The 23,465-nt window shown below is 46.8% G+C and overlaps 2 protein-coding genes and 1 long non-coding RNA gene across 3 annotated transcripts; all 3 read right to left on the bottom strand.

Moving 5' to 3' along the window:
• Positions 1-528: 528 nt before the first annotated feature.
• Positions 529-15,883, bottom strand: man2b1 (mannosidase, alpha, class 2B, member 1). The gene is given in 26 exon segments (XM_070442064.1): positions 529-1,007; positions 1,380-1,482; positions 1,894-2,043; positions 2,277-2,501; positions 2,647-2,727; positions 3,489-3,576; positions 3,712-3,813; positions 6,211-6,329; positions 6,491-6,611; positions 6,834-6,931; positions 7,172-7,350; positions 7,570-7,585; positions 9,361-9,421; positions 9,423-9,465; positions 10,152-10,208; positions 10,596-10,688; positions 10,691-10,730; positions 11,379-11,455; positions 11,458-11,514; positions 11,517-11,566; positions 11,568-11,575; positions 11,812-11,951; positions 12,510-12,642; positions 13,860-13,890; positions 13,892-13,982; positions 15,850-15,883. Coding segments are annotated over 26 exon segments (2,298 nt in total). The 3' UTR covers positions 529-906.
• A 1,201-nt stretch (positions 15,884-17,084) lies between these two features.
• On the bottom strand, positions 17,085-20,447 carry LOC112078488 (stonustoxin subunit beta-like). Its single transcript, XM_024144714.2, has 3 exons — positions 20,439-20,447; positions 18,811-19,048; positions 17,085-18,599 (listed from the first exon to the last, which is right to left on the bottom strand). Exons 1-3 carry the CDS (start codon positions 20,445-20,447, stop codon positions 18,295-18,297), a joined length of 552 nt encoding a protein of 183 aa, XP_024000482.1. The 3' UTR covers positions 17,085-18,294.
• A 159-nt stretch (positions 20,448-20,606) lies between these two features.
• LOC112078490 (uncharacterized) lies at positions 20,607-21,348 on the bottom strand. Its single transcript, XR_002895695.2, has 3 exons — positions 21,267-21,348; positions 21,005-21,055; positions 20,607-20,685 (listed from the first exon to the last, which is right to left on the bottom strand). It is a non-coding gene; the product is annotated as an uncharacterized lncRNA (long non-coding RNA).
• Positions 21,349-23,465: the final 2,117 nt, after the last annotated feature.

Raw genomic sequence — 23,465 nt, 5'->3', positions numbered from 1 at the left:
TAGTGGGGAGAATGCAAAACTGACCCAAGATCAGCATCTATGGGCAACTTCATTCCACAACATTATGGGATGTATTGGAAATACACATATTGGCTTCATACTGAAGTGAAGCATCAGTTATGTTTTATTTATGACTGTTGTGACAGTCTAATGCAAGTGTGGAGAATTCATTTGTTCTGGTGAAAAATAGCTTTTACTGATGGTTAATTTTATAACAACTTGTGTAATTTCCTATGTGCTTTGACTTCCATTGTAGCAAAGACATTTACATTGTAATCATGTGGAGGAATGGGTGAGTGAATACACACTGGGTTTAATATCAGCTGCACATTGATCACTATGATTTAACACAAAAGCTGTGTTTACACAAGCAGTTCAATTCGGATCTTTTGCCACTAATTGGTCTTATGACCAATCAGATTGAATCTTTTGCCCAGGTAAATGCAGCCTAAACCACTCATTTAAAAAGGCATTCAATTACGAAAGGCGCATTCGAGATAAATAAAAATCCACTTATTGCATAGAATATTCACTCGGCATGTAGAAAATATATATTGGTAACAGGTGTGTGTGAATAGTTGGTCACTAAGATATCAACAATAAGTAGTTCTGGAAAATGTCTTTGAAATGGCAGGAAGGTTGTGGTTTTGGCACTGTACTATTACAATAAAGGAATTGTTCTTATGCTTCAAGCTCTTTTATAGAAGGTTATTTAAAACCACTCTGTCAACTGAATTATGCAAGAAACATGATAATCCTGTTCATTATCTTCATGTACTCAGACCCCAAATTATTTACATCCAATCAAGGCAGTGAGTTCATAATTGTTAAGCCACAGGGATTGGTTGATTGCTACTGCAGTGCCGATTGTCATTGGCTAGTTCTGGAATGGAGGTTGGTGATTGACTATCTCTGCCTGACACGGAGCAGGAAGGTGCGTATCTCCATGGGCTTGAGGTTGACCTCCCACACAGAGGCTCCCCCTCTCTTCGGCAGGGGCTTCTCACCTGAGGCAAACAGAGACAACAGGCATCAAGTTCTGTGCAATGAACAGAGCAACAAGCCCAGTTTCACAATGGAATGAACAGAGCAACAAGCCCAGTTTCACAATACAATGAACAGAGCAACAAGCCCAGTTTCACAATACAATGAACAGAGCAACAAGCCCAGTTTCACAATGGAATGAACAGAGCAACAAGCCCAGTTTCACAATGGAATGAACAGAGCAACAAGCCCAGTTTCACAATGGAATGAACAGAGCAACAAGCCCAGTTTCACAATGGAATCGCTACAATAAAGCAGGTCAGCGGTCTTCACTCGTCCTAGAGGGCTGAGGAAGCAGAGTTGAAGGAGTTTGTAAGACCTGTGTGATTGTGTACCTGACTCCGCCTTCCAGTCCAGACGCGTCATCTCATCCTTCCACTGATTGGCTGACAGGTTCATCTCGGACACGCCCAGCACATCCAGAGTGGAGAACAGCTTCTACAGAGAGAGACAGTGTGTGAGTGACCTGGTAGAGAATGGACCATCTGCCAGTAACTTCAATATCTACATTGTTTTCAAAGTGGTTTGAAATTAATTAACTTGTGAATAACAGTTGTTACATCACYTTGAGACAGGAKTGTATGGTATTAGTAAAAMGTTTCACTTTGTTTATGGGTCYTATGCYTACGTGTGTGAGTTCTGAACCTGTYGGTTGACAGRTCATCTTGCTCTCCRTAGCCCGATACTGATGCTCCAGTCTGAGCAGCACTGTGTGTGTGTTCACCACTAACCTGACAGTGAGACTGAATGCTCCTTGCTCTCCTGGGTTTGCTGCTGGTGCTCCAGCCTTAGAACCACAGTCTCTGTATGGTGTGTGTGTGTGTATATACAGTGTTACATATCACTAACCTGCAGATTAACAGTAACAGGCTGGGAATGCTCCTTGCTCTCTGAGGCTTGGTACTGATGCTCCAGTCTGAGCAGCACTGAGTCCTGGTCCCACTGAGACACTGTCAACAGGTGAACAGCAGGGGGCAGCACTGCCTGTAGCCCAGAGAACTGAGGGGGGGAAAGAGTTAAACGGGGGTTCATTTCAATAGTCCAAAGTGACACGTATTTCATCTGRAGGGCTAATAACTGTTCCTCAATCAGCRTCCTCCTTCACTCTCCACCTCTTTCTCAAAATCCATTGGAGAAGAAGGCCTGAGGGGCGGGACCTTCTCCAATACAGTTGAGAAAGAGGCAAGGAGAACTTGAGGAAAGAATCATTTGAGATGGGCTCTATCTCTCACCTCCAGCCTGGTACTAGGGTGCAGCTCTCCGTCGGTGAACGTGATGAGAGGCTGCAYTACCACTTCCTGTGCTAGGGGGCGGTGTGTGTCAGCGGCCGTGGCAGGGGGGCTGAGGGAGAGGAGGAGGCGACCACGAACCACCAGGCCTTCTGGGTAAATGTCAGACGTCTCATTGAGGGGCTCACCTACACCCCGGACGTCATCGTACAGCAACCTACGGTGGAGCTGTCAGATGTGACAGTGATAAATGTGAGGCACGAAGATGGACAAGGTGTGGAGCCGGAGGAAAGAGGTGAGATGTGTGAAACACAACAGATGTCTTTGATGCCAAAAAGCTAACACATGAAAAATGAGAGTGTGTGTATGTTACCATGATCTCCAGTGATCCATCCTGAATGCTGCCGCCTCCCTGAGAACGGTCCGTCACTACAGTCAGCTGGTCCTTGTCATCCTGCACACACACAGTGTAAGTGTTGATGGAATTTATAAATGAATGATTCGAATATTCCACCCTGAAACCATAATTGTATAAAATTATTATTAATGATGTGTGTAGTTTTAATCAGTAACATTTATTGTAATTATGTGTGTTGTTTTAGTCAGAATTAGGGTAAAACAATATCTGTACAATATGTTTCTATAGTATCTTAAACACAGACTGTCTGAGCAAGCTTCGGTGCCGACCTTGGCTAGGGGCCACAGAGATTTGGGAGAGGACAGGGAGTGCTTTTCACGGTCCCTAATCTTTGTCGGCTGGGTATTGATACAGTATGTGCGTAGGATACCTACTGTTCGTGTGTATGTATGTGCGTATGATACCTACTGTTTGTGTGGAAGTATGTGCGCCGCTATTAAATTGGATGTCTTTGTATTGTGGACGGGAGAACGTTCTCGTGAATAAACTGTACTAACCTTTTGCATAACTGAGTCTTTGACTAATTATTATTAAACCCAGGGTCTTACAAACCTCGGTGATTGGTCAAAGCTATTGATTGATTGTTATTATCAATGGGATTAAAAATTCTCATGACAGTAAGTCACGATTTACTATTGTCAGATAATAGCACATTAATTTGTAAAACGAGTGACGAGAACAGGAGGGAGAGTCAAGAGTTTTGAAACCAGGAAGGCTACCACAGAAAATAAACTAAGTGGGAAGAGGAAAGTGCATGATCATAAGAGAGGAGGAAGTGGATGACCAATGAGACACACCTTAATGTAAGCTCTAGAGTTGATTGGATAGTAGTTGCCAGCAATTGGCTCAGACTGCCTCAGGTTCCACGTGGGGCGGTAGTCTTTCCTGTCAGAGACAGATATACAACGCATTAGGGTGTATACTTGTATGTGTCTGAACACATACTACTGGAATACAGTACTCCGTCCATGAACACATACTGATGCATAGATTTGGTAAACACACACACAGGTTCCTCACCGTCTCTGCAGCACCTCTCTGCCATTAGAGTCTGTGTAGAAGACACCCGAGGAGTTGATGCTGCTGTCTAGACGACTTATCACCTCTTTACCCAGGTCATCACTGAGGGGGGGGGGGCAGAAAGAGAGAAGGGGGGGGGGGGCAGAAAGAGAGAAGGTGGGGGGGCAGAAGAGAGAAGGGGGGGGGGGGCAGAGAGAGAAGGGGGGGGCAGAGAGAGAGAGGGGGGGGGCGAGAGAGAGAGGGGGGAAGAGGAGAAGGGGGGGGAGAGAAGAGAGGAGGGGGCAGAAAGAGAGAGGGGGGGCAGAAAGAGAGAAGGGGGGGGGGGCAGAAAGAGAGAAGAGGGGGCAGGAAAGAGAGGGGGGGCAGAAAGAGAGAAGGGGGCAGAAGAGAGAGAGGGGGGGGGCAGAAAGAGAGAAGGAGGGGGGGGCAGAAAGAGAGAAGAGGGGGCAGAAAGAGAGAGGGGGGGGCAGAAAGAGAGAAGGGGGGGCAGAAAGAGAGAAGAGGGGGGGCAGAAAGAGGAGAAGGGGGGGGGGGCAGAAAGAGAAGAAGGGGGGCAGAAGAAGAGAGAGGGGGGGGGCAGAAAGAGAGAAGAGGGGGCAGAAAGAGGAGGGGGGGCAGAAGAGAGAAGGGGGGCAGAAGGTAGGGGGGGGGCAGAAAAGAGAAGGGGGGGGGCAGAAGAGAGAAGGGGGGGGCGAAGAGAGAAGGGGGGGGGGCAGAAGAGAGAAGAGGGGGGCAGAAAGAGAGAAGGGGGGCAGAAAGAGAGAAGGGGGGGCAGAAAGAGGAAGGGGGGGCAGAAAGAGAGAAGGGGGGCAAGAAAGAGAGAAGGGGGGGGGGCAGAAAGAGAGAAGGGGGGGGGCAGAAAGAGAGAAGGGGGGCAGAAGAAAGAGGAAGGGGGGGCAGAAAGAGAGAAGGGGGGGCAGAAGAGAGAAGGGGGGCAGAAAGAGGAAAGGGGGGGCAGAAAGAGAGAAGGGGCAGAAAGAAGAAGAGGGGGCAGAAAGAGAGAAGGTGGGGGGGGCGGAAAGAGAGAAGGTGGGGGGCAGAAAGAGAGAAGGTGGGGGGCAGAAAGAGAGAAGGGGGGGGGCAGAGAGAGAGAAGGGGGGGGCAGAGAGAAGGGGGGGGCGAAAGAGAGGAGAAGGGGGGCAGAGGAGAGGAGAAGGGGGGGGCAGAGAGAGAGGAGAAGGGGAGGGGGCAGAGAGAGAGGAGAAGGGGGGGGGCAGAGAGAGAAAGGGGGGGGGCAGAGAGAGAGAAGGGGGGGCAGAGAGAGAGAAGGGGGGGGCAGAGAGAGAAGGGGGGGGGCAGAGAGAGAGGAGAAGGGGGGGGCAGAGAGAGAGGGAAGGGGGGGGGCAGAGAGAGAGAAGGGGGGGGGGCAGAGAAAGAGAGAAGGGGGGGGGCAGAGAGAGAGGAAGGGGGGGGCAGAGAGAGAGAAGGGGGGGGGCAGAGAGAGGAGAAGGGGGGGAGAGAGAGAGAAGGGGGGAGCAGAGAGAGAGGAGAAGGCGGGGGGCAGAGAGAGAGAAGGGGGGGAGGGGAGGAGAGGGAGAAGAGGGGGGGGCAGAGAGAGAGAAGGGGGGGGCAGAGAGAGAGGAGAAGGGGGGGGGGCAGAGAGAGGAAGGGGGGGGGGCAGAGAGAGAGAAGGGGGGGGCGAAAGAGAGAAGGGGGGGGCAGAGAGAGAGAAGGGGGGGGGGCACGAGAGAGAGAAGGGGGGGGCAGAGAGGAGAAGGGGGGGGGCAGAGAGAGAGAAGGGGGCAGAGAGAGAGGAGAAAGGGGGGCAGAGAGAGAGAAGGGGGGGCAGAAAGAGAGAAGGGGGGGGCCAGGAAGAGAGAAGGGGGGGCAGAAAGAGAGAAGGGGGGGGCGAAAGAGAGAAGGGGGGCAGAAGAGAGAAGGGGGGGGGCAGAAAGAGAGAAGGGGGGGCAGAAGAGAGAAGGGGGGCAGAAAGAGAAGGGGGGGGGCAGAAAGAGAGAAGGGGGGGCAGAAAGAGAGAAGGGGGGGGGGCAGGAAGAGATGAAAGGGGGGGGCAGAAAGAGAGAAAGGGGGGGGCAGAAAGAGGAAGGGGGGGGGCAGAAAGAGAGAAGGGGGGGGCAGAAAGAGAGAGAGGGGGGGGGGCAGAAGAGAGAAGGGGCGGGCAGAAAGAGAGAAGGGGGGGCAGAAAGAGAGAAGGGGGGGGGCAGAAAGAGAGAAGGGCGGCAGAAAGAGAGAAGGGGGGGGCAGAAAGAAAAGGGGGGCGGCGGAAGAGAGAAGGGGGGGCAGAAGAGAGGGGGGGGCAGGAAAGAGAGAAGGGGGGGGGGCAGAAAGAGAGAAGGGGGGGGGCAGAGAGCAGAGAAAGGGGGTAGAGTAGAGAGAGAGAAATGATACACTATGATCTATGGTACAGGAATACTTTCTAGTCTGTTAAAGACTCACTCCTACTGCCAGACATACACAGGCTGTCTCAATAACGCGCCATTCTCCTTCCAGTGTATTATCTGTGACCAGGCCCCATGTGGCTCTGAGCCCCTTCCTCACCCTATAGGCACCGGGCCTACAGTCCACTCCAGTTCTAGAGCCCTGCTGTCTGTGTAGAGACGGACCACCTGAGAGACCCAGGGACTGAACCACTGTCTCACCTCCTGCACCACGGAATTCTGATGGGGAGGAGGGGGGCATAAGACAGGAGGAGGGGGTTAAGGKGGAGACAAGAAATTGTGAGATGACTGGAATGAATCTCTTGAATGTTTAGTGGGTCTTCTGCATATTGAAACYCATGCAAGTAAATAGACTACATGAAGTATAATGTAGTAGGTACCTGTAGTGTTTCTATCTTAGCCGTCTTGCTGATGATGAAGGGGGTAGAGGTGTTCGGTCTGAAGATGTAGGCCCCTGACATCTGAATACTCTCTGAGTTGTTACCATCGCTGGCGTTGTACCTGGAGAAATATACACAGAGCAAAGATGACGGAAAATCCCTCAATGTAACAATGCTAGCACACAGTGAGAGTAAAGAAGAAGGGAAGGATGGGGAGAGAGACTGAGGGAGAAATAATTATGGAAGGGTATAGAGAATATGAAGGAGTGGTAGAGAGAAATGGAGAGGTAGAGAGAGGGAAGGGTAGAGAGAAATGGAGAGGTAGAGAGTAAGTAGTACGGACCAGTAGAAGTTCTGTGACAGTTTGACAGTCTGTTGTGTCTCCAGGTTACTGAGGCTGCTGAGGAGACCCGTCTCTGGGTCAAAGGTCACCCTGAGAAACTAGAGGAGACCCGTCAAAGTGACAGAACAGGTGACATCCAAACCTAAAAACCTAGATACAATACTTTTCCAAACCTAAAACAACCCTTTTCCAACTGAGTTTATACATTGATATGTCTTCATTAATGGAGACATTATACATTTTGGAATATGCGTCTCCATTGATGACATGATATCAATACATCAAATATTTGCTTTCATAGTAGAAAGTAAGTTTGTGTACAGCCATAAGACCCAGACCTTGTTCTGTACAGCCTTGGGAGCCCTGGGCAGTGGAGAGGACTGTGGAGATGGAGGCCCGTTCTGAAGCAGGGAGACAGAGTAGGTGCTGTAGCCCAGGGGAGGGGCCTGAACCTGGAACAACAGCTCGTTGACAGCGTACCCCCTGCCCCTTCGCACAGCCGCTGTGGCCTGGGACACTGGGAGGTGGGGATAGAGGGGGGGGGGGTTACGGACAAACACACAACGTCGTACACAAAACGCAAATACACCACACAATACATAACTGTCATAACAAGGTTATTGAACAACTACATATGACAACCATTATCAGAACAGACAGACCAACCTGACTGTCACAGCCTGCCCTTAGCATTGAGATACTGTAGGCCGTCCCGTTGACTGGCAGTCTGACTGGCCAACTGACTGGACGAGCTAGAGGGTTGTCACACGTTCACTGAGAACTGACAGAGAAAATGGAAAAGAGAGGAGGAATTTAACTTCACGAGAACAAAGAGGATTGTGAGTGTGCCTGTGTGCGTGTTCATTCTTGCTGGTCCTCTGTGATGGGACACACACTGATGTAGGAGTGTTCACAGTAAAACACGAGGAGCAGATGATCCACTCAGAGAGGATAGAGTGTACTGACCAACACTGGGACAGAGGGATGAAGGAGGTTACACTGTACAGTAATATACTTTATTAGTCTGTGTCCTATAGTCTCCACACACTGGGAGAGACAAGATGGAGAGTCAATCATACACAGTGCCGTCCATGACGTTGGCCTGGGGGTAGGTTTATGACATCATAAATACCTCTTTTTCCCTCTCCCTACTATACTGATGTGACATCAGAAACCCTTTGGTTAACATAGAGATTCTGGAACATCAGAAGTTGGGGGAAATGAACTATATTCTGGTAATCCGACCAACTGAACATATGCGGTGGTACTTAAGAGTATATTATCAGTTCGGTTGTCATCTGAGACATTCTCATCAATGAAGGATGACAAACTCTACTGTGGAAAGTCTAAACATCAGAGGTATCGGATTCACATGGAATTGTTGTTTAATTCAAATGTTTGAATATGAAATTATTTGTGAAGAGAATGAAAATGTAATTTTAGCTTCGGTTTTCATAAGTTTGGGCTCTGCTCAACCAGTGGCCCGCCCTGTGAAGAGACATGGGTAATAAACTTTCACAGACACACCTCTCTCCTCCACTATATAAAGCCATTGACAAAAAATATAACCTTCTGTTCCGAGAGATGAGGGTGACGATCCCATGTCAGAATGGTTCAGATAATACTACAGAACGAAGCCAACCCCAGCATGAACTTTGGTTGTGAATGGTATGAACTTTGAACTCGTATTCACTACAGAAGTGATACCTCCTAGCCGTTGAGTTAGCAACAGCTGCTACAAACCCAGGTTAGGAAGGACAGTCAGAGTATCCCGTCTACTACACAACGAGTTACTACAACGTATCCAGTGAACCAGAGACATTCTTCAAAGGACAGAGGACTCGGTTTGGCAACACAGGTCTTCCATCTACCACCAACCTACTGAGCGCAGCTCAGAGTAAATATTTATTGCATTTTCCTTTTCCAAATGGGCGTAATTTAGAATGCTAAGATACTGTATTACGATAGCACAGCTTCACCTCTGTTCCAGTCTCCGCTCTTTCACTAAAACCGCGCCCCTTTCCTTTGTGTAAACAAGCTGTCATATCTATTCCGCCCGCTAGGGACGTTTCCTTTATGACGGCAATTTGTAATCAAGTTATGATTTAATTGTGTATGTGTGATTGTGTGATTAGTTAGGTATTTAGTAAATAAATAATTAAACCCAATTTTGTATTGCTGATTCAACTTGTTAGCCAGGATTCTTGCAGATACCAAGATTTACAACTTTCAGAATATGAGACTGAAGATGAAAATGTTGACTGCTATTGATGTAAAATATTGCTAAATCTTTAAGAGTTTATTCGGAAGATAAAGGCTCTATAAATATTATTTTCGTGGTGCCCGACTCTCTAGTTAATTACATTTACCCGATTAGCTCAATCAGGTGAATATTAATTATGGAGAAAGTATTTATAGAAATAGCATGTCATAGCAATTAATCGGCATAGCCAAAGACACGAAACAGTTAATCTAACAAGAGAGAACGTATGGATCAATAGAAAGAACACACACACACGGTAGGTACCTGGCAGTGTGCCAGGCCGTTGGCCAGTCTCCTAGCGTAGTCGTTGGCAACGTTTGCTTTTCAGTCCGGATACGGCGTCGTGATGCTGAGCCACTGCATGGCCTTCTCTACAATCACAACACAGAACACATCCCTGTCAACCTCGCCGTCCTCTAATCCGCTCCAAGCTATTAATAGAAGAAGGAGGCCAGTATTAATAAGAAGGATGCCAGTATTAATAAGGAGGCAGGAAGAAGGCGTATTAATAGAAGAGCTAGTATTAATAAGAATGATGCTAGTATTAATAAGAATGATGCTAGTATTAATAAGGAGAGCTAGTATATTAAGAGGAGGCTAGTATTAAGAAGGGAAGTATTATAAGAAGATCGCAAGTATTAATAAGAATGATGTAGTATTAATAAGAAGAGTGCTAGTATTATAAAGAAGGATGCTAGTATTAATAAGAAGGATGCTAGTATTAATAAGAAGGATGCTAGTATTAAAAGGTACTAGTATTAAAAGGATGCAAGTCATTATTAAAGAAGATGCCATTATAAAGAAGGATGCAGTATTAGAAGGAGGCTGTATTATAAGGAAGTCTAGTTAAAGTAAGAGGGTGCAAGTATTAATAAGAAGGTCTAGTATTAATAAGAAGGTGCTAGTATTAATAGAAGGGTGCTAGTATAAAAGAAGGATGCTGTATATAAGAAGGAGCATAGTGCAGTAGGACTTGAAACGTGACTGACTGCAGGCTTAGTAACTATGTGTGATGATGAAGTATGCACTTGATGTGATGAAATGTTACACTAGGCCTTACCAGGTGTCACTGTCTCCAGCTCCAAAGGGACCTTTCCTTGAGATGGGACACCAAGGACCTCAGCTGATTACACGTCTGTGAACCCAAGGGAGGAGAGGCATTAACCAAGTCTCAGACATGGCCTCAGTGTGGGACTACTCACTGTCACCTTTAGTGAATGTCTGGTGGCTTTGTATGAAAAGTGTACAAGCTGTCAACCATGATTCCTACCTCCCTCTGGAAAGCTCATTGGAGAAGAGCTCCAAGTCCCTCCCTTCGACCTCCTCCTCCAATGAGGAGGAGTCAATGGCCGGTTCGACATACAGCCAACTTTAAAGGCAAGTCGAGACTGACTAATCTACAAATCACCTCATCATAATAACTGCTCAATATACTTGTAGATCAGTCAGTCAGTCACAACTTATCCATGACATCACGGTTTTGAGGCTTTCAGACAAAGCCATTGTCTGAGGTTTGAGTAGTGTCTGCAGGTAGCTGTTGTCGATCTCTTCATAGCGTTTCAGGCTGGAACGGCTGGTGAAATATCCTGTCAGAAGTCATGAGCGGAGTCAGCATAGGGGAAGAAATGCATCCCCTTTTAGAGGCCTGAGGGGGTCGGGGGTGAGAGAAGAGAACATTTAAATGACCTGTACATCATTTAAGGTACAGGAGAGAGTAGAGAACTTGACTCTTCAGAGCCGTTACTCTGACTAGCTAAACATAGTTAGTATTCTAAAGCATCATATAGTTATATAGTGGTATAAGTATTCTAACAGATCATATAGTTAATATAGTGGTAAGTATTCTAACAGCATCATATAGTTAAATATAGTGGTATAGTATTCTAACAGAACATATAGTTAATTAGTGGTATAGTCTTCTAACAAGATCATATAGTTAATATAGTGGTATAGTTATTCTAACAGCATCATATAGTTAATATAGTGGTATGTATTATAACTAGCATCATATATAGTTAATATAGTGGTATAGTATTCTAACAGCATCATATAGTTAATATAGTGGTATAGTATTCTAACAGATATATAAGTTAATATAGTGGTATAGTATTCTACAAGCATCATATAGTTAAATAAGTGGTATAGTATTCTAACACATCATATAGTTAATTAGGTGTATAGTATTCTAACAGCAATCATATAGTTAATATAGTGTATATTTTCTAGCATCATAGTTAATAGTGGTATATTTCTACAGATATATAGTTAATATAGTGGTATACCCATGTTGAGGTTAGCCCTGTGTAGCTCCTGAGGTAACAGGAGGGTGTAGAGTAGAGAACATTGACTTCAGAGCCTTACTCTGCTTCTGGTTGACGTAGCGAATGAGCTTGTCCAGGTTCTTATACCACAGGTTGGGTTCTCATACTGGAAGTCGTGACCCATAGTCATTATGATGTGGTTGGTTTTACACCAATGCCTGGTGCAGGGAGAAGAGAGAGAGAGGTGTGTTTTTATGACTAACCTGTGCAGTGTGAACGACTGATGTGTGTGTCTATTCTAACTGTGTGTGTGTGACCGACCTGTATGTGTGTTCTCGTGTTGCGTTATGTGTGTCCATCTCTAACCTGTGCATGTGGTGAAACGACTGTATGTGTGTGTCTCATCTCTAAACTGTGTGTGTGTGACCGACCTGTATGGTGTGTTGCATTCTACTAGTGCATGTGCGATGCGGAGGAACTGGACCAATGTCACATTATAGTCCTCCAGATCAGGGTCGTCTCTGATTGGTGGATCGTCACATGACTGGTCCCAACAGAATCCCTCCGGAGGGTTGTACCCGTTAGGYAGGATACCTGGAGGAGAGGGGGCTGGGTTAGGCTACTGGGGTGCTAGGGGTCAGGGTTCATAGGTGGSAGGTCAGGTCAGGATTGATCACATGACTGGTCTCAACAGAAGCCGTCGGGAMGGTCGTACCTGTTAGGGAAGATACCTATGGGAGAGGGAGCTGGGTTAGGCTACAGRGGTGGCTAGGGGTCAGGGGTTGAAGGTGAGATCAGTATTGATGAGGGGAGAGGGTTTTTGTCTAGAAGGGATACAGCTTTCGTCAAAATTGACTTTTCATAGCAGGTTAGGAGAACTTACACTTTTGACGTCAATTTGACACAAGCTGTATCCCATCTAAACATTGACCGGGGAGACGGGTGTTAAGACTTTAGACTACACTTGAGTGGGGAGAGAGGACAGATGTTAGTGCCGAAAGGGAAAGAGTAATATTGATGAAGAAAATGGGATATCCCAGGTCTATTGCAAAAACTGAATAGGTTGTGAGCAATATGACAGAAKATATCTAATGGAACGACTACGTGAAGCTGTTGCTATATTGCTAGAGGTCGAAGGTCAAAGGTCAGTACCCGTGAAGAGGTCAGCCATAGGGGGGGTGAGGCTCTCGCTGGCCCTCCACAACATCTCCTGTTCCCTGGCTACCATCCTCCTGCTACGATCCTGGTAGTCCAGACGACCAAAGAAGAAGCCGTCATAACCCATCTAGAACAGAGAACCATCAGTCAATACACCACACAACATGGTTTCTTGTCCACACACCGGGTAGGTGAAGTGAAATGTGTTGTTTTACAGGTCATCATGGTATTATGATAGGTGCAGTGAAATGTGTTGTTTTACAGGTCATCCATGGTAGTATGATAGGTGCAGTGAAATGTGTTTTTTTACAGGGTCATCCATGGTAGTATGATAGGTGCAGTGAAATGTGTTGTTTACAGGGTCATCCATAGTAATGTAGGTGCAGTGAAATGTGTTGTTTTACAGGGTCATCCATGGTATATGATAGGTGCAGCGAAATGTGTTGTTTAACAGGGTCATCCATGGATAAATGAAAGTGTTTTTTGCAGTGGGAAATGGTGTTGTTTGTTTTACAGGTCAGCCATAGTATAGATAGAACAGTGAAAGTGTTGTTTTACAGGGTCATCCAGGGTATGATAGGTGCAGTGAAATGTGTTGTTTTACAGGTCATCCATGGAGTATGATAGGTGCAGTGAAATGTGTGTTTACAGGGTCATCCATGGTAGTATGATAGTGCAGTGAAATGTGTTTTTACAGGGTCATCCATGGTAGTATGATAGGTGCAGTGAAATGTGTGTTTACAGGGTCATCCATGGTAGTATGATAGTGCAGTGAAATGTGTTGTTTTACAGGGTCAGTCATGGTAGTAGGCGCCGAATAGAGTTGGTTTAAATGTTTACCTTCTCGGCTCGGGTATTCAAAACCAGCAACCTTCAGGTTACTGGACCAACGTTCAACACTAACCTCTAGGCTACCTGCCACCCACAATACAATAAACACAGAAAATCTAATCGTCCCTCTGACCTTTAACTGAATGGAAAGATGAGGGAGACTCGTATCGTGTTATTTCTGACATGGAAAACTTGACACATTGTTTTGCCCCACTTCTATTCCCAACTTGGGAGCCCACAAGAACCTATGACACTGACAACCTTTCAACACGAGAGTCTTGGATGGTTGTACTAGATCTATTCAGACAATGGATTAAGACATGATGGAATTGGAGTGGAAGAGATTTACCTGGGCAAGAATAGACAGAGGAATCTGACAGACAGATAGTGAGGTAGAAAAACAAGACAGGAGATTGTGGGTTGTATTCAGTAGGAACCAAACTGGCCAAAACAGGGAGGGACCAACCAGTAATAAGGAACATTACTGTGTGCACTAATGAATACGACCCGTACCTGTGCGAACATGGAGGCGTGCTCGCGGCGTGTCCGAAGGGTCGATGTGCCAGCGACGCGGGGGCGACGCATGTCCGAACGTGTCGTTGAGGAACCGCAGGCCCATGGTCATCTGGTCTATGACTGACAGGGGGGTGGATTTGTGAGAGGGGAGCCGTCACATACACACCAACAACGCCTGAGAGAGAGGGGGACAGTGAGAAACAGCAATAAAGATTTATTTAACGTAATATGACTAATCACAGGTTAAAGGTTATAACTGTTTAGTTCAATAACACCACCAATAGCAGTCACACTCAGGTGAGAAGATGCTTTATAACACCTACATCCCCCTCTCATTAACCTGCTGTCTGACTGGCTCCTTCACCAGCGGTAGAAGGTGGACCTACATCTTTATAACACTACATCCTCCCTCAACCTGCTGTCTGACTGGCTCCTTCACAGCGGTAGAAGGTGGACTCTACATCTTTATAACACTACATCCCTCCTCTCATAACCTGCTGTCTGACTGGTCCTTCACCGCGGTAGAAGGTGGACTCTAATTTATAACACCTACATCCCTCCTCTCATTAACCTCTGTCTGACTGGCTCCTTCACCAGCGGTAGAAGGTGGACTCTACATCTTTATAACACCTACATCCCTCCTCTCATTAACCTGCTGTCTGACTGGCTCCTTCACCAGCGGTAGAAGGTGACTCACATCTTATAACACCTACACCCTCCTCTCATAACCGCTGTCTGACTGGCTCCTTCACCAGCGGTAGAAGGTGGACTCTACATCTTTATAACACCTACATCCCTCCTCTCATTAACCTGCTGTCTGACTGGCTCCCCACAGCGGTAGAAGGTGACTCTACATCTTTATAACACCTACATCCTCCTCATTAACCTGCTGTCTGACTGGCTCCTTCACCAGCGTAGAAGGTGGACTCTACATCTTTATAACACCTACATCCCTCCTCTCATTAACCTGCTGTCTGACTGGCTCCTCACCAGCGGTAGAAGTGGACTCTACATCTTTATAACACCTACATCCTCCTCTCATTAACCTGCGTCTGACGGCTCCTTCACCAGCGTAGAAGGTGGACTACATCTTTATAACACCTACACCCTCCTCTCATTAACCTGCTGTCTGACTGGCTCCTTCACAGCGGTAGAAGGTGGACTCTACATCTTTATACACCTACATCCCCCTCTCATTAACCTGCTGTCTGACTGGCTCCTCACCACGGAGAAGGTGGACTACATCTTTATAACCACCTACCTCCCTCATTAACCTGCTGTCTGACTGGCTCCTTCACCAGCGTAGAAGGTGACTCTACATCTTATAACACCTACATCCCTCCTCTCATAACCTGCTGTCTGACTGGCTCCTTCACCAGCGGTAGAAGTGGACTCTACATCTTTATAACCTACATCCCTCTCCATTAACCGCTGTCTGACTGGCTCCTTCACCAGCGGTAAAGGGACTCTACATCTTATAACACCTACATCCCTCCTCTCATTAACTGCTGCTGACTGGCTCCTTCACCAGCGTAGAAGGTGGACTCTACATCTTATAACACCTACATCCTCCTCTCATAACCTGCTGTCGACGGCTCCTTCACCAGCGGTAGAAGGGGACTCTACATCTTTATAACACACAATACACCCTCCTCTCATTAACCTGCTGTCTGACTGCTCCTTCAACAGCGTAGAAGGTGGACTCTACATCTTTATAACACCTACATCCCCCTCTCATAACCTGCTGTGGACTGGCTCCTTCACCACGGTAAGAGTGGACTCTCACTTTATAACAACAACCCTCCCTCATAACCTGCTGTCTGACTGGATCCTCACCAACGTAGAAGGTGACTCTACACTATTAACACTACATCCCTCCTCTCATTAACCTGCTGTCTGACTGCTCCTTCACCAGCAGAAGTGGACTCTACATATAACTACTTCCTGACATTTTTATAAAAGGCTCTGTAACCCCCTCTGGCCTCACCCTCATTGACTAGCTGTTTGACAGTGTTCTGCATGTCACAGTCTTTGTTTCCACCACGGTAGAAGAAGCTGTCTACGTAGATGAACCGTCTGTCAGTTCTTCAGCAGCTGTCCACCACAGAGCCAGAATGTACGCACCCCCGCGTGCGGATGTCATTACGGTCTGGAACACGACAGGCAGTTACATACACGGTTAGACAACACACTAACGTGATAAGACGTATGCACACATGACAACATCTATCATGCGGTTCACATCCACCCAGTCAAGGTTTGAACTGTAAAACCATGTGATTCTAGGTTTGTAGTGTTATGTATGCCTATAAAAAATAAATAAAAGCCTCACAACTATGTTTTTAATGGTAACTAAGGTCATTAACTTTAACTATACCACCTTGACCTATGACTAGCGTTTATGAGTTGTTGTGTGTCGATGTGAGCCACATAGAGGAGGGGGGGGGGGTACAGACCTCCATAAAAGAGGTCCACGGTCTTGAGCCAGCCGACGTCGTGCGTGGGTGTGACACCAGATGCACGTCAACATCCCAGGCTTGTAGCATGACATGACTAGGATGTGATACACACAATGGGAAAATAATTAGGGATTTTAGCTGGTGGGCTAATGTTATGGGAAGGAGAGAGCATATCAGAGGCTACTTAGCTTTACAAAATTGTAACGTGTAATGTAATTTAATTAAACCACCAATGATAACAGGCAAACCAGACTTAGTGCAAGACTGGCTAGATCGAATGTGATTTGTAGTTTCCATTTCACGTTTATGTGGAAGTAAAAACTGTTTATGCCAGGAATATAACTGCTACTGTGTTCTCTACACGAAAAGAAGTGTTTGAAATCGGCCAAACCTGGAAACAGGAAAAGTTTATCAAAGCTGCTATACCAATACACGGTTTAAGTGTTTCAGTTGCGTTTTTATTCACCACAAAGTGGATAGGAACTATAGACGTCCTGTATCCACATGTTGGACTTCTTGTTTGACGACGGGAAAGCCCCAAACGCCGCTTTGAAAATAAAACAGAGAACACAAACGTGTATACACCGGAAGTCGCCATCTGGAAAACAGCCACGATCATGTGACATTTGTTTATGTATCTCTCATATCATGACTTCCCCCAGACCACGCCCTCTAGGGCAGTCCTCTACTTTTTTATGCTTTGAAGGGAAAATTGGACGTTGATAGTAAAATTGAGATTGAAAATTATAATTGGTTTATTGAAGACAGTAACAGTTACACAGCCACATGAATACAAAGCTACGCATTCATGTAATAGTCACAGAGAAAAAATATGAAAGGAATGGGAGGTAGAGAGAGATGGGCCCATAAAACCACATAGGTACCCAGCATAGCCTATCCCACTATTAGTCTGACATAACTCATGAAATAATGCACTTTATAGAAAATACATATTTCCTCAATGTCCCTTCATTGATGATTATAATGGCACAAAACCTTTCCAACTAATAAATTTTGAAATGCTACATTCGACATTCGGACTACATTGCATTAGTTGATGACCTGAGCTTATTTTCACATGATGTATGTTAAGTAACAGTCAACATGGATCAATAGAATAGGTGATTGATCAATAGGCTTCATGGCTGCTGAAGTGAAGTCTCTGTTTACAATAGGGCCACTTGTAATGATATTTGAATGAGAGGCCATGCATACAATATGCTGCCAGTTCAGACTCTCCTTACACAACAACATTGTCTTTTCAGCATCACTAGTTGCGTGACTTGAGAAGGCCTAGGAAGGCTACAAAGTAACACAACGCCTCCACGAGTATGAGCGCAGATTAGATTTTTGGGCAACAATACAAAAATGATTGATTGATGTCAATGTAAATGATTAATCCCTTACCGTGGACCTATGCTGAGTTGACATCTTGAGTCGACATTTCAGGGAGGCAGGTAGCCGAGCGGTMAAGAGTGTTGGGCCAGTAACTGAAAGGTTGCTGGTTTGAATCCCCGAYCTGACTAAGTWAAAAATCTGTCGATGTGCCCMTGAGTAAGGCACTTCACCTTAATTGCTCCTGTACGTTGCCCTGAATAAGAGTGTGTGCTAAATGACTGAAATGTAGAGCAACAACAATGAGTAAACAATCAGTTGTTGGTTGTAGCTATTAGGAGGTTCATTTTAAACACAGTGGAGGAGTTGAGGTACCTGGTAAAGCTAAAGCAGGGTTCTGGCCATAACAAGAGAGGGCAGCAGAGTTAGYTTTGGGCTCTAGGATGGGTTCCCATTGGGTCAAGAGAAGGTGTTCAGAAAGAGAGAGGGAGCAGTAAAGAGTTAGGTAGGGTTCATGTTGGGTCCTTTCTGGGGCTGAAAAGCACATTTGTGTTTACTTGTAATCAATGGTATTTGTTCGGCAGTACGCAGGAAGAGTTCCCATTGGGTGGAAATAAGAGATCCAGAAACAGAAGAGGTTAGTTCCCGTTGTGTGTTTCATGTGGACATATCAACAGTGTGGCGTCCAGGTCCAACCGAAACGCTGGGTACAGCGYCTGAGAGAACGGACACCTGAACGTGTGGAGCAGGGAAACGGCGTCCGACGCCACACTATAGAAGGACAACGCTCCCTTCTGGTGTTCCAGAAACACGCCGATCCGCGGGCACAGGGGCGCAGCTACGGTCGTCTTCCGGTTATCGTGCCACGCGGCGTACCCGGCGTGCGTGCACCTCAGACGCCATGAGTTCTCGTTCCGTCCCAGCAGACAGGGTTTTCCGCCTCCTTTAGATTAGAAAAATAAGAAAGAAAATAAGATTCGAAAACCTTTGGCTGTCCCTATATAATGCACACATTTTGTCCCGAGCCAAATAGGATGTTTCAGACAAAGCCTTGATTAGAAAGTGATTGTTACAAACACTTTGTGTGTGAAATGTTGACATTTGCAAATTGCTCAACATAACTGACATAAAAAACTATCCCGAGAAGCAGCTACCTTTACGTCCGATCCCTTTGTACGTCATCCCAATGTCCACCCACCCTCCTCCCCTCCACTCCACCTCCCAGTAGCTGGCCCCTCCAAACTGGCCCTCCCTACAGAGGACCTGGGCCACGGAGTCGAAGCGCAAGGGGTGGAGGGGGTAGGACTGGGGCTCCTCTCCACAGTGAGCCCCCTGGGGACCCTCCAAGAGGACCAGGGTGGGGTGGGCCGTGTCTGGGTCCAGGGGACTGAGCTACGACAAGGGAGCGTGAAGAGCGAAGAGGTGAACAAGGGCGTTAAAAGCATAACGCGAGGAACGAGGCGTAGACTGAATCCACTCAGGAGCGAAGGCGAGCGTCCTAAAGATACAGGTCGAGCGATCCATCGGGCACTCCTCCAGAAGGACCAGGTGGGGGCGGGCCGTGTCTGGGTCCAGGGAACAGAGATTGAGGGATCAATCAACCAACCAATCAATCATTAGATGCCTGAGTCCAGAGTGATTGATTGAACAATCCATGGACAATTATTTACCTGTTAGCTTAGAAGTGTCATAAACTCTCAATAGCATTATCATGACCACCGGGTACCATTTCTAACAGAGATTATTGAACTAAATAGCGAAACAGTTTTTCGGCGCAGTAAAAAGAACAGTGACCCATATGAATGTCTGTCTGCAAATATGACAGTCTTAATCTAATAGGAACTATTATAGATTAAATACAAGAAATGAACAATGCACTATCGCAATAAGCGTGGTTTCCTGGCCAGAGGGACAGTGTTCTGATTGAACGTCTAAGCCCAGACAGATACAGTAATATGCCAGGAGCTTAAGGGCCCTACACACCGTATGCAAACAAGGCAGCGACGCAGACGCGCCTATACGGTCCGTTCCAAAATTTGAGCCGCACAGAAGTAGTAGAACTAGGTAGAAAAAACGACGGCGTCTCTGGCTCCTGCGTTTGAGTAAAGTGCGTAGTGGCCTTTATTCTAACCAGACGGTGTTGAATTATTAACCTAAACACCCGTCCTCCATGATCTCATCCTCCTGTCCATGGGCTTGTCTCATCATGTACCCGTGTGTTCACTGTGAAACAACAGACTACTACAATGTCAGAAATATCATATCCACATACTATTCATGAAGGTAAAGAAAGCACCAGACAAGACATGGAGTACTTCCCACAATGGCACCCTATTCCTATGTAGTGCAATGCTTTTGACCAGGGCCATAGTCTAAAATAGTGCACTATATAGGGAAATAGGGTGCCATTAGGGACACACATGCGTTCTCAGGGTTACCCTGTCTGCCCCTCATTAACTGTGAAGGTGGGGGGGGGGGGGGGGGGAGCGGGGGGGGGGCGGGGGGGGGGGGAGAAAGGGCATGGAAAGAGAGAGAGCTCCTCTTTCTGAGATAGCTCTGGGTTTGTGCCAACGGCAATGTCAACACCTGTGTTTGTGTGCGTGTAGTGTGTGTGTAGTCAGGTGTGTGTGTGTTTGTGTGGTGTGTGTTTGTGTGAGTGTCAGTGTGTGTGTGTGTGGGAAGGGAGGCGTTGGTTGGTCATAGGACAGGGCAGGGTGTGAAAACAAGGTCATCTCGGGATACCACGCGACCAGGGCAGCATCGCCACGGTGACAAGGTATACCGGTGGCATCGTCAGACTGACAAGGTGTCTCGTGGGTAGTACTTACACCTCAGGAAGACTGCTGTGTGTGTGTGTGTGTGTATGTGTGTGTGTGTGTATGTATGTGTGTGTATGCGTGCGTGCGTGCGTGCGTGCGTGCGTGCATGTGTGTGTGTGTGTCAGTACTTACACTTGAGGAAGGATACTCTCATCCTCTGGTCCGAGGGCTGGAGAGAGAGGGGGGAGAGAGGAAACGATGCAGGCACTGCTACAGAGAGAGAGAAGAAGAAAGAAGGGAGAGGGGGTAAGGAGTAAGGAGGCGAGGGACAGAAATAGAAAGGAGGGGGAGGGAGGTAGAGAATGAGACAAAGAGGAATCAGTGTTACATTCCATCCAAATGAATCATATCAGAAGTTACTGAAAACGATTCAACTAACATCCCCTGGCCAGACATGTTCACCCTAAAGCCTGAGTTTTAGATGAGAAACACACCACAGAGGTGACCCTGAGAGAGCTGTGTGTGTGTGTGGGGGGGGGGTTGTGTGTGTGTGTGTGTGTGCGTTTGTGTCCTGTTTCTCTGGGCTTACCTTTCAAACACTCTCCACCAGACATGTGACAGACAGAGGAGCTCTCGTTCACTACAGAGAGGTAAAAAAGTGTGTCACATAGTGACATCACACATTGTCATTCGAGATGCATTATTGGAGTCTCTGAGAGCATAGCTGTGAAAAGATGCATGCAGTTGTGTGTGTTTGAGTATAAACTAGTGTGTGTGTGTGTGTGTGTGTGTGTGTGTGTGTGTGTGTGTGTGTGTGTGTGTGTGTGGTGTGTGTCTTTACTCGCCTCCACCTGCGCGGCTGATCTTGTCCACTCCTCTCTACAAGAGTTCCTCCATCCGGGCCCTGAGGTGGGACAGAGGACTCTGGGCGGCTGCACTAAGCCTTCTGCGGAAGGATGAGAGGGGCTCGGCGGCGCCGCCCAGTGGGTGGAGGACACACAGCGAGGTAAGCCGCCTGGGGATGGAAGAGAGAGGGAGGGAGGGGAGGATGCAGAGAGAAGATGGATGAGGAGAGAGAGAGGGAGGAATGGAGGAGAGAGGGGTGATGAGTGGAGCATTTTTATCATGTCAAGCCGTTCGTCCCTCTCTCTCTCTCTCTCTCTCTCTCATCTGTTTTGACTGCATTATTATTTTTCTCCAATCTCTTCCTCATTAATATTTCTCTCTCCTTTATTTTTCCCGGCATCCAGTCTCTCTCTCAATTATCCCTTCCTTTTCCCATCAATACCTCACTGTTCTTCTCTCTTCTGCTCTTCCTTCAGCCCCCCCCCCCCACCTGTAAGAACTGAGCATTATCCTCCGTCAGTAGCTGGCCCATTTCCTGGTCTCTCCTCGCCGTAGCTCCTCCAGTTCTTTCTCCAGGGTCTCCAGCTCTTCTCTGCCCTGCCCAGGACAGTTCTCTCCCGGGCTTCCAGCCTGGCCCTCACCTCCCCCTGGTCCTCTCCAACGGAGGGGCCAGGTCCACAACAGGCTATTGCTGTCGCTCCAGGACTAACGCAGCTGATGTCTAGGTAAGGGGAGAAGGGACACCAAATGAAGGAAAGTAAAGGAGCAAACATTTTCTTCAGTAATAAGCACCAAGAAAGTAACCATTTACATTTAATAATGTTGGTTTCATTGGTTATTTTTAATTTGATTTCAAAAAACCATACGGCTTGAAATGTACTTTTATTTGTCAATGCTGGCTTGACTGGGCTTGACTGCCAGGGGAATAGAGGGCAGAACGTAGCCTGGCTTGACGGCTTGACTGGCTTGATGCGGAATAGAGGGCAGAACGGTAGCCGGCTTGACTGGCACTGGCAGGGGAATAGAGGGCAGACGGTAGGCTGGCTTGACTGGCTTGACCTGCCAGGGGAATAGAGGGCAGAACGGTAGCCTGGCTTGACTGGCTTGCTTTTGACAGCGAGCAACAACAATGGCCAGACAATAAAGAGTAGGACGCTTCATTTGACCTGACAGTTTGTTACAGGCAGGAAAATAATCCTGCAGCAAACATGAATGTCAATTATAATAATGGAACATTTTTGTAAGGGTTGATACTGTCATGGTTCGCACCCTGTCACCAGAGGGCGGCAGAGACCAACCAAGAGACATTGAAACGACACTCGGGCGTCTTATTTACTCATGATGATGTCCCTGTTAAAAGAGGCCTGTTTTCTGTGGTCCATTTGGCTGAAGGTTGAATTGGTTAACCAATGTGTTGTTGTTTCCTGAGTGGCGTTTTTGAGAGCTTAGTGTTTTGTTGTTTTTTCAAGTGTACTGTGATCCTCGCGGCTACCGTTTCTCAGTTAAAGTATTATGTTTAATCCTTAACCACTGATTCCTCTCTGGTGCTCTTCTCTGCACAACTGGGTCCAAAAACTCATCACGTCAATAGTATATTTGTTTCGAAGGGAAAATCAAGTCTGAATTTCCAGAGTGGAAATTAACAAACCTCATAAGACTTTTTAAACCTCAAGTACACTACACGTTTAAATGTCTTTTGTGTGGACCGTGTGTTTCAAGAGGACCACAATAGAAATAAGTCCGCAGACTTTATTGTGTGTTATCCTCCAGGATTTTACTATGTGCATGTACGGCTTTTCTAGTTTTATGTGAGGCTTGTTTTTTTAAATGGTTGGATTAATAAACTAAACTTCCAGATAGCAGCAGTTTTATGTTCCGGGGCGATCTCTGAAAAAGTTGCCCCAGGCACTAAAAGCCTTTTAATCTGGTTACTATTCACTCTTTTTTTTTATGTTTCTGATTCACTCTGTGTGTGTGTTCTGCTCTCCCTTTGTGTGTTGTGTGTGTGTGTGTTGTTGTGTGTGTGTGTGTGTGTGTGTGTGTGTTGTGTGTGTGTGTGTGTGTGTGTGTGTGTGGTGTGTGTGTGTGTGTGTGGTGTGGTGTGTTGTGTGTAGAACCCCACTTGACGGCCTCTATGCTTCTGTTGAAAACTCTCCCAGCTCCCTCTCTCTACTCCTGATTCTCCCCTGTACTGACCTCTGAGA

This window comes from Salvelinus sp. IW2-2015, unplaced genomic scaffold, assembly GCF_002910315.2.
Source record: "Salvelinus sp. IW2-2015 unplaced genomic scaffold, ASM291031v2 Un_scaffold5741, whole genome shotgun sequence".
In the NCBI taxonomy this organism is placed as follows: Eukaryota; Metazoa; Chordata; class Actinopteri; order Salmoniformes; family Salmonidae; genus Salvelinus; species Salvelinus sp. IW2-2015.
The sequence above is the reverse complement of the archived record's forward strand: the minus strand, read 5'-3'. Positions and strand labels throughout refer to the sequence as shown.